General features: G+C 39.0%; 1 protein-coding gene across 7 annotated transcripts in view; it reads right to left on the bottom strand.

Moving 5' to 3' along the window:
• TPX2 (TPX2 microtubule nucleation factor) overlaps positions 1-15,844 on the bottom strand; it is a 54,338-nt gene extending 38,494 nt beyond the window's left edge. For 3 of the 7 annotated variants that reach the window (XM_019972219.2, XM_019972224.2, XM_019972225.2), the window contains exons 1-3: positions 15,531-15,843; positions 12,637-12,750; positions 2,543-2,720 (exon numbers count right to left, since the gene is read on the bottom strand). In XM_019972219.2, coding sequence (XP_019827778.2) covers positions 2,543-2,648 — 106 coding nt within the window. In that variant the 5' untranslated portion in view covers positions 2,649-2,720; positions 12,637-12,750; positions 15,531-15,843. Of the gene's footprint in view, positions 1-2,542; positions 2,721-3,629; positions 3,704-11,188; positions 12,332-12,636; positions 12,751-15,530 lie in introns of those variants that run through there. The other 4 variants (XM_019972220.2, XM_070801462.1, XM_070801459.1 and 1 more) reach the window with 4 other exon arrangements.
• Positions 15,845-15,921: the final 77 nt, after the last annotated feature.

The following is a 15,921-nucleotide window of genomic DNA, read 5'->3' as shown; positions in this document are numbered from 1 at the left end:
TGGTGGGAATGTAAATTGATACAGCCACTATGGAAGACAGTATGGAGATTTCTTAAAAAACTAGAAAAAAACCCACCATATGACCCAGCAATCCCACTCCTAGGCATATAGCCTGAAGAAACCAAAATTGAAAGAGACACATGTATCCCTTTGTTCACTGCAGCACTATCTGCAATAGCTAGAACATGGAGTCAACGTAGATGTCCATCAACAGATGAATGGATAAAGAAGTTGTGGAACATATACACAAAGGAATAATCAGATCAGATCAGATCAGTCCGACTCTTTGCGACCCCATGAATCGCAACACGCCAGGCCTCCCTGTCCATCACCAACTCCTGGAGTTCACTCAGACTCACGTCCATCGAGTCAGTGATGCCATCCAGCCATCTCATCCTCTGTCGTCCCCTTCTCCTCTTGCCCCCAATCCCTCCCAGCATCACAGTCTTTTCTAATGAGTCAATTCTTCGCATGAGGTGGCCAAAGTACTGGAGTTTCAGCTTTAGCATCATTCCTTCCAAAGAAATCCCAGGGCTGATCTCCTTCAGAATGGACTGGTTGGATCTCCTTGCAGTCCAAGGGACTCTCAAGAGTCTTCTTCAACACCACAGTTCAAAAGCATCAATTCTTTGGTGCTCAGCCTTCTTCACAGTCCAACTCTCACATCCATACACGACCACAGGAAAAACCATAGCCTTGACTAGACGAACCTTTGTTGGCAAAGTAATATCTCTGCTTTTGAATACGCTATCTAGGTTAGTCATAATTTTCCTTCCAAGGAGTAAGTGTCTTTTAATTTCATGGCTGCAGTCACCACCTGCAGTGATTTTGGAGCCCAGAAAAATAAAGTCTGACACTGTTTCCACTGTTTCCCCATCTATTTCCCATGAAGTGATGGGACCGGATGCCATGATCTTCATTTTCTGAATGTTGAGCTTTAAGCCAACTTTTTCACTCTCCACTTTCACTTTCATCAAGAGGCTTTTTAGTTCCTCTTCACTTTCTGCCATAAGGGTGGTGTCATCTGCATATCTGAGGTTATTGATATTTCTCCCGGCAATCTTGATTCCAGCTTGTGTTTCTTCCAGTCCAGCGTTTCTCATGATGTACTCTGCATATAAGTTAAATAAGCAGGGTGACAATATACAGCCTTGACGTACTCCTTTTCCTATTTGGAACCAGTCTGTTGTTCCATGTCCAGTTCTAACTGTTGCTTCCTGACCTGCATACAGATTTCTCAAGAGGCAGATCAGGTGGTCTGATATTCCCATCTCGTTCAGAATTTTCCACAGTTGATTGTGATCCACACAGTCAAAGGCTTTGGCATAGTCAATAAAGCAGAAATAGATGTTTTTCTGGAACTCTCTTGCTTTTTCCATGATCCAGCGGATGTTGGCAATTTGATCTCTGGTTCCTCTGCCTTCTAAAACCAGCTTGAACATCAGGAAGTTCACGGTTCACGTACTGCTGAAGCCTGGCTTGGAGAATTTTGAGCATTACTTTAAGGAACACATTTGAGTCAATTCTAACGAGGTGGATGAACTTAGAATCTATTATACAGAGTGAAATGAGTCAGAAAGAGAAAGATAAATACCGTATTCTAAAACATATATACAGAATCTAGAAAAATGATAATGAAGGATTTATTTACAGGGCAACAATGGAAAACAAACATAGAGAATAGACTTATGGACATGGGCAGAGAGGAAGAGAGGGTGAGATGTATGGAAAGAGTAACATGGAAACTTACATTACCGTATGTAAAATAGATAGCCAACAGTAATTTGTTGTATGGCTCAGGAAACTCAAACAGGGGCTCTGTAACCTAGAGGGGTGGGATGGGGAGGGAGATAGGAGGGAGTTTCAAAAGGGAGGGGATATATGTATACCTACAGCTGATTCATGTTGAGATTTGACAGAAAACAGGAAAATTCTGTAAAACAATTATCCTTCAATTAAAAAAAAAAAAAAAGAGCTGGGGAGAGGTAGCAAGAGGGAGGTGCATATAGTTCTAAAAGGGGAACACAAGGATCCTCATGATGTTAGAAAGGTTTGATATCTTGACTGTGGTAGTAAATCAATGAACCAACGCAGGTGATAAAATCACACAGAACTTAATACACATGAAAATAAGTACAAGTGAAACTGGGGAAATCTGAGTAAGACTGGTGGAGTGTATCACTGTCAACATTCCAGCTGTGATGTTATACTCTATGCTCAGTGACAACAAAGCAAGTTTTTATGTGACTGCCCTCACTATAGACATGTAGTTGAATTTCACTCAACTTTTTTCAACCGGATTTTACCATATGTTCATAAAACTTAAATATTCATCATTTTTAACTGCAAAACTTTGATTTCTACTGATAGTCCATTTCCAAAATAGTGGACATTTCAACTATTTCTATCATATCATGATGACAAAGTCTCTGAGTACAGAAAGGAATTTATGTTTTAGCTATCTACAATCCATTCTTCTGAAAGGTGCTCAGCACAAAGCAAGTCACTATCCCTTAAAACAACTAGAAAAGCAGACACTTACCAAACCAGGAATCTATGTGTTGCGTATCTTCCTCATCAGTCAAAGATGAAAAATTGATGAAGTCCGTTGGAGCATCATAGGAATAAGAGGTTGTGACTTGTGACATTGTGTTCCACCCTTGGTGCAAAACAGTAGGTTACTTCCAACGTTTGTGTCACTTTTCTCAACAGGTCACTTCCTAAGGAGATAAATGGTTCAGAAACTTGACTGCACATTTATCTAAGGTATTGGTACCCTATTTTGCTTTTACAATCACATATGCAATTCTGAAAATAACCTGGGCAATAGGCCTTACTTTTCAAATCACACTACAAGTAAAGTTTACTTTTTCAGTAACTTAACACTCCTTGAAGTAAATACATTGGAATTAGAAAGAGGCCAAATTTAATGAATACCTACAAAATGTCATGTACTGTGCTAAGTCTTTTACATTCATTATCTTATTTTCCTCAATCTACCGTTTTCTCATTTCCAGTCTCATCCATATCCAATGCATTTTCTCTTTGCCCTGAATAACCCAATTTCTGAAACACATCATAGCTACCAGCCAAAATCTTACTCATCATTCAAAGTCCAATTCAATCATCTCTAAAATCTTTCCCAATTTTCACCTACTGTTGCCCCTCCAAAGCCATTGTGCTTTTATACCATCTAATTTTATATTAGTTAACTATGCAGATCTCTCTCCTAGTAAACGCTAAGTTCCTGTAGACAAGGATGAATTCTACTCACTTGTGTATAACTCATCCATTAAGGTGCTCAGAACAGTATCTTATACATAGTAAAAAAATCTCAATAGTGTTTTGCCAAGTACAGGTTTCTTCTTTAAAAATACTTTTGTAAAAAATACTACTCCTGGGCATAAAGACAAATATCTTTAAAAATACATAAAAGGGACAACATGCAGATTAGGTTAAAAAAAAAAGATGTGGGCCCATCCTTACTTCTGCATACTTTGTACAGAAGAGCTGCCATGTGTCCTGTGTCCTCTGTCCTGTGGAAACCTGTGTAGGCGTGTCAGCCCCCCACTCCAACCCAATGTGGTTAAAAAAACAGCTGAAAGTAATAGCCTAAAGGCTATACTCACTTGGCAAATAATTTCCCTACGAAACCCAATGAATCATTTGTCTTCATTATGGAATGACATGGACTTAAAGTATTCTGTATCATGGAAGAGAAGTAGACATCAGTTAATGACTTACATACACATTTGCTAATTTAAGTACTTTCTTTAAGCCTTTATAAATACATGCTCATTTTTTAAATGAGATTACAAAAACAGCTTTCATAAAAATCCACAATGCCATATTACTTCACACACCCACACAATTTCTCTCAATCTCTCTCTACACACACAACAAATACACACACTTAACTTTTACTTTTTTTTTTCCAATGAGATCATTGACATTTTGAATCTGCTTCACATATCGCAAGCATCTTCCATGTCAATATAGATATATCAGCAACTAATGACTGTGTTCTAATTTACTTATCCCCTATATTAGGACTGTCCCGATACTTTCACTTTAAAGATACTAATAAAAGAATATCCATGAAGCTAAGTTTCTGTATATATATACTTAATTCTTCCCTGAAGACAAATTCTTAAAGACAGAATCACTGGCTATTGACACATACTGTGAAAACGTTCCTCAGGAGAGTAATATTCCCTTGCGTTACAGAGAGGTGTGCCAGTTCTCTTCCAGGTACTAATAGCCCTCAGTATTCATTTTCTCTATATTATACCACTATACTTATGCTCTGAGATAAATTATGAGATTAGGTCCACCCAACAATGGCACCCCACTCCAGTACTCTTGCCTGGGAAATCCCATGGACGGAGAAGCCTGGTAGGCTGCAGTCCATGGGGTCGCTAGGAGTTGGGCACGACTGAGCAACTTCACTTTCACTTTTCACTTTCATGCAAGGAAATGGCAACCCACTCCAGTGTTCTTGCCTGGAGAATCCCAGGGACAGGGGAGCCTGGCGGGCTGCCATCCATGGGGTCACACAGAGTCGGACACGACTGAAATGACTTAGCAGTAGCAGCAACCTCATTGTTGCTCGGTGGTTTGGCCAGTGGACTTGGGTAATTTCTCTCAGTGGACTTGGGTAATTCAGAAGGAATTTGTTCTATTTGGTTTACATGGTGAAATCAATCTACGCACCAAAGAACATCATCTTCCCATGGTCTCCCCTATGAACTCAATGAAGCTATACCTCCACAGGTATCTTTATAACAATGCTCCAATTGAAGTACTTAGTGTAGAAATATCACATTTTGGAGTTGGGAGGAGTTTTAAACAACACCTATATTTTTCAGTTTATAGATAAAGATTAAATAAAGCAAAATGAGGTCCTCTAGGATCATACAACACTACTACTAATGATCATGGTAAAAACAAGGTACCAAAGGTGCTTACACATGCCAAGCACCATGAAATAACAATACTAAATACATACAATTTTAATACCCTCAACAATCCTCTAAAGCATCAATCATTCCCATCCTAGAAGAAGAAGCTGAAAGTAAGGGAAATTGAAAAAGACTTGCCCAATATCATAAAGTTATATAAAGGAAGAATCTGATCTAGAACTGAGGCGCCTGACTTTAGTATAATATGTTTTCTACATCATCTGCCCTCACCCTATGAATTAGAGAAGCATGTTAATGTAGTTATGGTCTATATTTGCATAGGAAACAGTACTGTATTTCTTTCCAAGTAGAGACAGTCTTCATAGTCTTTTACCCTGAATAGAGGATTCTTTATTATCCTCAATTCTTAAGTTTTCACACTTCCCAATTTCTACTTTCATTATTCTATTTAACTCAGTAAGCTATGTGGTAGCAGTTCACTCATACTTGCTAGTGGCCATAAATCTGGGCTTGATAATACTGGAGCTCCTTTCTCACTAATATTCAAGGATGAGACACTGTCTCACACAAAAAGTACAAGATTTAGTCTCAGACACAAAGGAATTCAAAATCTAGACAGGAGGCCTATCAGACTTAAAAGATGTGCTGTGAGTAGTCACTCAGTCGTGTCAGACTCTTTATGACCCCATGGACTGTAGCCTGTCAGGCTCCTCTGTCCATGAGATTCTCCAGGCAAGAATACTAGAGTGGGTTGCTATGCCCTCCTCCAGGGAATCTTCCCAACCCAGGAATCAAATCCAGGTCTCCTGCATTGCAGGTGGATTCTTTACCATTTGAGCCATCAGGGACACCTAGACTTATTTTAAGACTATTAATCAGACTTAAAGATAAGATGGTATAAATATTTAAATCATATAGTATGAACTATAAGCATAAAGAAAATTGGAGGTTAACATGGCTTAAGTCAAGCTATGATTAAATGTTTTTCATTGAACACCATCAAAACAGTAAAAAGTGCTCTAAGACAGAAATCACCCCCTTGATCACCAAGTTTCCAAGCCTGGAGTAGTAGCCATGGGACAGTTTGGCCAATAAGAACAAAGTAGGAATCTGCTGAGGGATTCATAAGAAAACTCATACTTTCCTAATATAGATATACTACAGCCCTTGCTCCTCCCCTTTTCCTTTACCTTGCTTCTTGCCTGAATGCAGATGTAATGGCTAGAGCTACAGCAGTCATCATATACACAGGAGTAAATGGCCGAGAGTAACAGATATTACTGAGCTACTGATCAGTGATGATAAAATATCAGCAACCACCTACCTTCAGACAATAAAATTCTCTTCATATAGGTCCTTACTAAGCAATCCCAACATGGAAATACAGAATTCTAGGCCTCTCCCGGGCATTACTTGATGTATATGACAATGGGGAAGTTACTCCACTTTTCTGCCTACCTACTTCCCATAAACAAGAAAGAAAGTATTTTGAGTGCTATGATATGATCACTGCCTTTTGACCTTCTGATACCTTTCCTCTCCTTGACCATATTTCTACTCAAAGGACCCTATTGGAAGATTCTCCAGCAACTGACAGTGGCTAAAATTCCTCTGCTGTAAGGAAGTTTTTCTATTCTTTGAACAAACATCCTAGAAGACATGGGAAAATCTTGGATTCCCATGATCTTAATGCCTAACCCAGGTCACTGGGAAGACTTCCCAGGCAGGAATGTTACAAAGACAAGTAAAGCTAGGGGGAGGGAAGAGGCAGGAATGTAATTGCAGCAATCCCACTTAGTCTTCTAAAAATCATGATTCCACCAAAGCATGCTGCTGAAAACTACCTGGAAAGAATTCAAATTTAACCCCTCACAGCCTTTTTTCTTTTTAAATTATGGAGCTACACTGCTAGGCTCTTTGGAAAATAATTTGCATTTTTCTTTGATAGTTCTTGCCAAAAGTAGAAATTTATCTTATAAACATGTATCTATGCATATATAGGAATATTCACAAAGCATTGTTCATAAAAGCCAAAAAACTGAATATGTGAATTTTACCAATAGATTAGTTCAATAAATTATGGCACAACCACATGTTGAGATATTAAGTAACTTTAATATTAAATAATGTTACATATGTGATTTCTACAGAATGAGCTCCAAGAACTATTAAATAAGAAAAGCAAAATGCACAAGTGTATGCTCTCATTCAAGTTAAAGAGGAAAGAGGTAATGTACACTCATGAATAGAAGACACAAAAGTGTTAACAGCATTTGGGACTGGGAAGAAAGCTGAGAGGTCTGGGTCAGGGGAACACTTTTCACTATATTAACTTTCGTATTCTATTATTTCAATGCATATCTTTGCAGTTTAAAGACCTAGTTAAGCAGTATTATTATCCCCCAAAATCCATGGTGACAGTCCAGAAGTCATTAGGTTTTCTGGGATTTGTATTATTCTTATAATCCAGCAATAACTGTTAAACCTTTTGATTTTTGGAAATAATGCTTCCCATTTACACGGTCTATAAACTGGATACTAACTTCACATATCCAAATGATAAATATTTTCTTTGTTAATGTTTCTGTATAAAATCCTTTGTATTGACCTAATAAAAACTTGGAAAGCAAAGTTAAAAATAGTAATAACTATTAATTACTGAATACTTATGACAAGCAGACACTGTGTAGTGTTTTCATGTATTAACTCCACTAAATTCTCACAGTAATTCTATAAAGTGGTTACTATTATTAATTTCACAGATGAGAAAACTGAGGCACAGAGAGATTTACTATTTGTTCATGGTCATACACATAAGTAGCAGAGCCAGGATTTGAACTCAGACAAGCCCTAAAGGGAGTGTCCTTATCCACCACACTATCCACTGCCTCTCCTATCTGCTTAAAGATAGATATTTATGTAGATCAATATCAAATGTCAAGGAGTGAGAGACAATATTATTTAGATAATAACTTCCAAATACTGATTGTGTACTACAGGCCAAGCACAAGCACTTTACTAGGCACTTCATATAAATTATCTCATTTAAACTGTATTAACAAAACAGAAAGTAAATATCATCATCACTGTTTTACAAATAAGGAACTGACTCAGCTACTCCCTGGTGGCTCAGACAGTAAAGAGCCCACCTGTAATGCGGGAGACCCAGGTTTGATCTCTGGAAAATCCCCTGGAGAAGGAAATGACAACCCACTTCAGTATTCTTGCCTGGAAAATCCCACGGATGGAGGATCCTGGCAGGCTATAGTCCACGGGGTCACAAAAAGTCAGATACAACTTAGCGACTTCACTCAGTTCCTCCAGGATCCAAGCTACTGCAGGATCACAAACTGGCAGGTAGCAGTACTGAGTTATAAGACTTGGTCTATAGGATTACAAAATCTGAGGTCACTATAATATACAGGGTTTTCCTATCAATATTCCTTCAAAAATGAGGAGCCTGTTAGACAAATGCAAAAATAAACTATTCTCTACAGAAAAATTAAGCATTTTTAACAAGTTTTGCAAAAAGAACACCCCGGTAAATTAAAAACCCTATTCTAAGTATACCAAGAAAGCTCGGAGCTGAATCTTCTCATAAACTAAAACATCACCCCTTAATTTCTCTTTTTCTAAGTTTGTACTCTTGCATATAAATTTTTGCTATAAACAAGATGGAGGTTTGTCTGAATCTCTCAGTTCAGAGTAAAAGGGACTATTCAAGCATCACAAGGAGGGATGTGCTCTGAAGTCTAGAACTGCATTTGATCAGTGCGGGTTAAAAGGCAAAGGGGGCTCAAACTTAAATATGCCTAATTTTTATGTAGGTTAAAAATTTTTAACTAAAATACTAATTTTTAAAATGATCTCTTTTTCAAAAAATCTTCTTTTGAGTCATCTTTTAGTCTAGTACACCCCTCTACCCTACTACCAAAAAAAAGGAACAAATAAATATATATCCATTGAGAAGTTTGACTCTCCTCAATAGAGAGTGACTGCACAAATACATGAACAAAACCAAAAGTAACTACTGGCAACTGCTTGCTTCATTACAGCACCTCTCCCACAAATATTAGGATGTAAAACCTTCAAAAACTAAAAGCCTTGTGGGAAATGAAACAGGCCAAAGCCAACTGTTTAAATGAGAGCCCCAAGCAGGGTGGAACTGGATGCTTTCCTGCACCCCTTAATCAAGATTGAATTTCTGTCAACAGGTTTCACTGAAAAAAAAAAAAAAGCACATGCGTCAGCCACATTCCCCAACACAAATCAAGCTGCCACAAGAGAATCGGCTTCACATTTCAAAATTACCTGAATCCACCACAGCTTCAGACTCCTGTAAAACTAAATATTCTGTGTGAAGAAATAGCTCTTCCTGACCAATAATCCTATGACAGACCTGAGGCTAAGGCTTCTCCTACATTATGAACTAGTTAGGTTCCTTTTAAAACTGCCTATTGAGTGCCATCCATCATATCACATAGCTTATTCTTGTTTCCAAAAAACAAAGTCTGAAAAGATACATATAATCCTTCCCCATAAGGAACTCACAGTTAATTGTGATACAGGGTGAACTGTGCAGTAATGAGGGCTAAACAAACAGCATTGTGGAAGTGCAGAAAAGGGTAATAGATGCAGGAGGGTCAGAGAAGGTTTGCTGGTGGAAGTGATAAATAAAAGATACAGACAGACATGCAGAGTTCTGCAGGCTAAAGATGAATACTAAAAGGGAACCCTCTTACACTGTTGGTGGGAATGCAAACTAGTACAGCCACTATGGAGAACAGTGTGGAGATTCCTTAAAAAACTGGAAATAGAACTGCCATACAACCCAGCAATCCCACTGCTAGGCATACACACCGAGGAAACCAGAATTGAAAGAGACACGTGTACCCCAATGTTCATCGCAGCACTGTTTATAATAGCCAGGACATGGAAGCAACCTAGATGTCCATCAGAAGATGAATGGATAAGAAAGCTGTGGTACATATACACAATGGAGTATTACTCAGCCATTAAAAAGAATACATTTAAATCAGTTCTATTGAGGTGCCTATTAAACAGAGTGAAGTAAGCCAGAAAGAAAAACACCAATACAGTATAATAATGCTTATATATGGAATTTAGAAAGATGGTAATGATAACTCTGTATGCGAGACAGCAAAAGAGACACAGATGTCTAGAACAGTCTTTTGGACTCTGTGGGAGAGGGTGAGGGTGGGATGATTTGGGAGAACGGCACTGAAACATGTATAATATCATATGTGAAATGAATCACCAGGCCAGGTTTGATGCATGATACAGGGTGCTCGGGGCTGGTGCACTGGGATGACCCAGAGGGATGGTATAGGGAGGGAGGTGGGAGCGGGGGTTCAGGATGGGGAACACGTGTACACCCGTAGCGGATTCATGTCAATGTATGGCAAAACCAACACAATATTGTAAAGTAATTTAGCCTCCAATTAAAATAAATAAATTTACATTTTAAAAAAAAATAATAAAATACTAAAAAAAAAAAAAAAAAAATAGGTTAGAATCACCAGAGAGAAATGGGAGGGTAGCTTAACAAAACCTTATTTTCAGACTTCAAGTGAACCAATAAAGACTGTTAATTAAAGATGTGCTATCAAAAATTTTACTCTATTGATCTAGTAAGAAATGTTCACTGAATAAATTCTTACAGGATTAAAAAAAAAAAAAAAGATGAATACTGACTTTTTCTAGCAGAAGAAATAAATGGAAAAGGAAAACACATACCGGGAAGCATGCAATTGAGAAAGATTGTAAAAGAAACAATGTTAACATATTTCCACATTCAACTGAAATTAACCTCCATGGCTCCCTGTCTCTCTTCACTCTCCAACCAAAAATAACCAGCCATGACAAGCTCTATAAATCAATAGGTGCAGGTTCAGAGCAGGGTGGAGGAAAGCTGGAAAAGGATGCATTCTAAGCAAGGCTGAAATAGCAGACCAGCAGCTCCTGAGCAAAACAAAGACTTTGGTGTGATAGATGATCTCAAGTACCTCAGAGTTCACTTGTGAACTGTCTTGCCTCGTTATTTTGGAGGAAAATCATGAGTTAAATAAATGGTAATACAACAGAATAAACAGAGGAAGTCAGGACCTCATTAGAAGTGTAGTTAAGTTAAAATGGTCCCATCCCAGGCAGTGCCATTTCCCCAGGGACACCCTCTCCTATTTCCACAAGGGATAAGAGATCTTGTTACACTACCACAAGTTAGAGTTGAGTTATTTTCATCTTACCCAGGGAGAAAATACCTACATTCTTTTTTTCTTTTTTTCCTATACATAGGATTAGCAAGAGACAGCAAATGCCAACACAATCCGGGCTGCAATTTTAATTGTTAATCAAAGTCACAAACCAAGTCTGAAGGAAGTTAATGGACTTTGTGTTTCCACATTTGTTTGCTAACTTCTATGTTGAAATCAGATCTGTTTACAGAAACAGATCTATGAAGCTTCCAAAATTGGGTCAATTTAAAATCCAATGACAATCTCTCACTGTCCAAGCACTTAGAAGTCAGCACAGGACACAAGGACATTTGTTCTAATTCATCACTGTCCAAAAATCTCAAGCAAACACACTTTTCTATCACTTTCCTTCCAAACTTTCATATTTCATTTTTGAATGATTACAAATTCAGTTCCACTTTTTTTATTCATCCACAGAACTCTATAAACCATAATTCACTCTTACATGACTAATAGAACCTGGATAGAAATCAAAGATGCCGTTTACCTCTAGGCCAATTAACAACTCTTACCTTTACCAAAGTGTTCTGATGTTCCAAAAGTAAGTAGCTAAGAGACTTGGTAAGGGCTGACAGTCAGTGGGGCTATAGGAGGTTACAATCCTAGTCAAATCTCACTCAGTCTTACAGAGAATGATATCCCTCAAAAGGTGTCTGGTTTGGAAAGCAGAAGTGAAGTGAAGTGAAGTCGCTCAGTCGTGTCCGACTCTTTGCGACCCCATGGACAGTAGCCTACCAGGCTCCACTGTCCATGGGATTTTCCAAGCAAGAATACTGGAGTGGGCTGCCGTTTCCTTCTCCAGATTGGAAAGCAGACACCTCAAAAAGTGATTACCAATGAGGTGGCAAGGGGTGAGATAGACAGTGACAGGGTTGGAAGATTTTGAATGCTAAATTTTTTTATATTACTTTTATTTTTGCACCTCGTGAATCTAAATATTAAATATTTTAGAAATATAAAATTGTGCCTGTGTGATGTACACTGTCAGTGGATAGGTCAATTTGTTGTTTTGTACGAAGTCTTAAAAACATCCATTCTTTTTGACCAGTGATTCCACTGGATAAAATACTACAGCAGAACCATATAATGAAATAATATATTAGCCATTAAAATTATGTTACAGAAAATTTTAACGAAATGACAAAATTTTCATAGCCTAATTATAAAGTGGAAAAAAATGATAGTTATTAGTGCATGATTTCTTAAAACCAAATATACGTTACCCACCCTGCCCCCCCCAAATTGGAAGGAAATCTACCAAAATGTTAGCCATAATTTATCTGAGAAGCAGGATAGTGGGTGACATTATTTTCTTTTCCATATTAAATAAATTTTCTTCCAAAATGTTATTATAAAGATGAATTAAAATTATTTAAATAATTTTTAAGCTATTAGCGGTCCCCTTATTTTTCAATGTAACACTGTGAACACAGCCTTACCTGTGGTTTAATCTGGTCAGTACCCCTGACTACAGACTTTATTCAAAGATGCAATATACTATTTCACCTCTCTTCTGAAATTCTGAAGTCCAGAAAATACTTCTTTTCCAGAATCTGAAAGAAGCAGAAAGATGATGAAACAGGTTTAAGTTCTTTGTAGCAAAAAAGGTTAGCAGAGAACAGAAGGGGTGGTATAAAACACCAAGGATAACCATGCTTAAAACCAGAGTACTTCCGAGAGCTAAGGTCTAAATAGCATGATGCCCCCTAAACACCAAACTTAACTATTATTGTTTCTTTAGTGTAAAAGTGTTCTTAAAGTTTTTTAGGATATATGTGCTATGTCCCTGTGTTTTTGCTGTTACATACTTCCACTTCAGAGCAACCTCTCCACAGTCTGCAACTGAGGAACACTAACATCAAGGGGTCATTAGTGTGTGTCCTATTCAAATATCAGGACAAAGTGTAGGCATACTGTATATGAAAAAAATTTACTACCTTTTTAAATTTAAAAAAGTAGAAACAGCATTAAAAAAATTTCTAAAGTTTGCTCCTACATACAATTTTATACCTTTCTCACTAACCTTTAATTTCCCCCAATCAAGTTTCTTTAAGCAAACAAACAAAAACAGAACCCCTTCCAGTTACCTATACTTTCTTCACAAAGTACCTTGGCAGGTGAACTGTCTCAAACACAGATCTATTCACAGAACTGACTGGGTTGTTCAATGTCCCTGGAGTAAATTCTGCTTCCTACCTTTACCCATGGCAAAGAAAATTCGTTTGCCAAAGGACAATTAAATCTCTCCTCCTGGGGACTTCCCTGGTGGTCCAGAGGTTGGCAATCTGCCTGTCAATGCAGGGAACATGGGTTTAATCCCTGGTCCGGGACCTAGGATGCCACATGCCATGGAGCAACGAAGCCTACAAGCCACAACTACTGAAGCTTGCATGCCTTAAGGTCCGCAAGAGAAGACACTCGCACACCACAACCAGAGAAAGCCTGAGCACAGCAAAATGAAGAGCACATGTGCCGCAATGAAGACCCAGTTCAGCCATAAACTAAAGACTTGAAAAAAAAAAACTCAAAACTTTCTAAAAAAATAAAAAACCATAAAACTCTCCTCCTCCTTTCCTCCCCAACAATTCCAAAAGAATTAGGGAAAGGCTAAAGAAAAAATACACATAGGAAATATGGGAGAACTCTGACCCTCTCCTGGTGCCTAAGAAATAAAGGACCCTTCCACTAATCTTGTCACCTATTGAAACTTAATTGCAGCTACAGGATAAGGTAACTTTATTAAGGTCAGAATGCACAGACTTAAGCATAAGGCTGGCCAAAATAACTGTTTTATTTAAATGACTTGAAGGTTTAAACAAATTTATCAACCTAATTCAATATACTCAGTTTTTCATACCTGAAATTTTGTAGTCAATTTAAGATAACACCTTCTTGCCTTTCCAATTCAACAGATATTGAATTGGTGGTTTCCATGCACCAAGACTGCCCTGGTTCCTAACTGAACTCTATCAAGAGCAGTTTGTGTCCCTCCTGCTCCCCAAAGCTACCTTTGCCTGTTTTAAGCCTCAACAATCTCCCTTACCTCTAAACTGCCAGGTGCTTACAATACAAAAACTAGAATATGCAGATGCTATCTTGTCTTGTTCTAATTGTCACTTGTCAACTTGAATCAGACTTTTGTCCTCAAGCATACCAGAAACCCTTTGACTGTACACACACAGTATCTTACACCAATCTGAGCACAGAGTATAACCTCAAAGATCAATTAGCTAAGTGAGCTAGGAGTCACAATAATTTTTATCCCAAGACTGACAACCTAATACTGAATTGACACGCCCACAGTACAAAACCAAAACAACCAACCAAAGGGACTCAAGTCTGATTTAGGGGTGGCTTGACAGGGGGTGTGATACACTGAGGCTGCAACACAAAAATATCCTTAGTATTGCAGCAAATAGTTCGAATTTTGACATCTCATGAGACAATTTCAAAGACAGGCCATAGATTATCAAGACAAGGTAAGGCTGAATCAGGGCAAACTCCAAGTGATGATCTTAAAGCAAAATCTGTAGAGCACTCAGATGCTATCTTGTCCTAAGCAGGACTGATTGGAAGTTCTTGGTACCTAAGTACTAGAAAATTGTGAGAAAAAGAAACCACTAATGAAGAAAACCGGGGAAGGAAATGGCAACCCACTCCAGTATTCTTGCCTGGAGAATCCCGTGGACAAAGGAGCCTGGTGGGCTGCCGTCTACGGGGTCTCACAGAGCCGGACACGACGAAGCGACTTAGCAGCAGCAGCAGCAATGAAGAAAACAGGGAGAAAAACGATCCTACAATATTATAATCTGGCTCACTTTTTCTTTCCACTCCAATCTGTTAAGTGTTTTAGGACAGGAAATCAGAAAGGCAATAATACCCCGTGATGCACACAAAGGGGGAGAACTGATAAAACCGAATGAATTTTAAATCCCCCAACAGGAAGTTAACTCCAAGTCGAATTACACGCCTTCAATTATGTTCTCACTTCCTTTACCTTTCTATTTTACAAAATAGTTATGAGATGCAGTTGTTTCGTGGCCACACCTTGTTTTCCTCCACCAAACGCCACACGTCTTGAGGGCGGGCTACTGTATCACCCATTTCTAGAAATTTATCTAGATTACGGGCCTCATTTCCCCTCCTATAAAAGAGTGCTAAGACTAGCACCGACTTCACTGGCTTGGGAAGAAAATTAAATGAAAAAAACACACAGTGCTGAGTCCAGTAAACTCTAATTGCCTGTGTGCTGGGTAATAACATAATTGTCATTACCCTTAGCCCACAGCCTCGTCCTAATTCCTCCATTTCCCACGCTGGCCTCCGCCTCTACCTGCTAACACAGCCTGCTAGACCCGCTCCGCCGAACTTCACGGGGAAATCCTGTCGCGAAGGGAAAGGAGGCCGGAAGCTCCGCTCCTGCACCGCGGGTCAGGGCGGCTGCACCGCGGGTCAGGGCGGCACCCCCGCAGTACACGTCCCAGGAGCTGCGCCCTCCACGCGGAGACCTCCAGTCGCTTGAAATTAGGGTGAAGACCGCCGGGCGCCCCAACTGCTCCTCTTCCCTCCTCACTGCTCACCTCAGCCCAAGCGCTGTCAACCGACCGCCGCGAAAACCCGCCGCGGGACTCATTCAGTACCGTTGAAAAATTTGAACGCAGACTCTGCACAAACGCACCAATCAGCGTGCCGGGAACCGGCAATCCCAGCCTTCCGATTGGCCC

The sequence above is a fragment of the Bos indicus genome, chromosome 13 (assembly GCF_029378745.1).
Source record: "Bos indicus isolate NIAB-ARS_2022 breed Sahiwal x Tharparkar chromosome 13, NIAB-ARS_B.indTharparkar_mat_pri_1.0, whole genome shotgun sequence".
Lineage (NCBI taxonomy): Eukaryota > Metazoa > Chordata > Mammalia > Artiodactyla > Bovidae > Bos > Bos indicus.
This window is presented reverse-complemented; position numbering and strand designations above follow the sequence as displayed.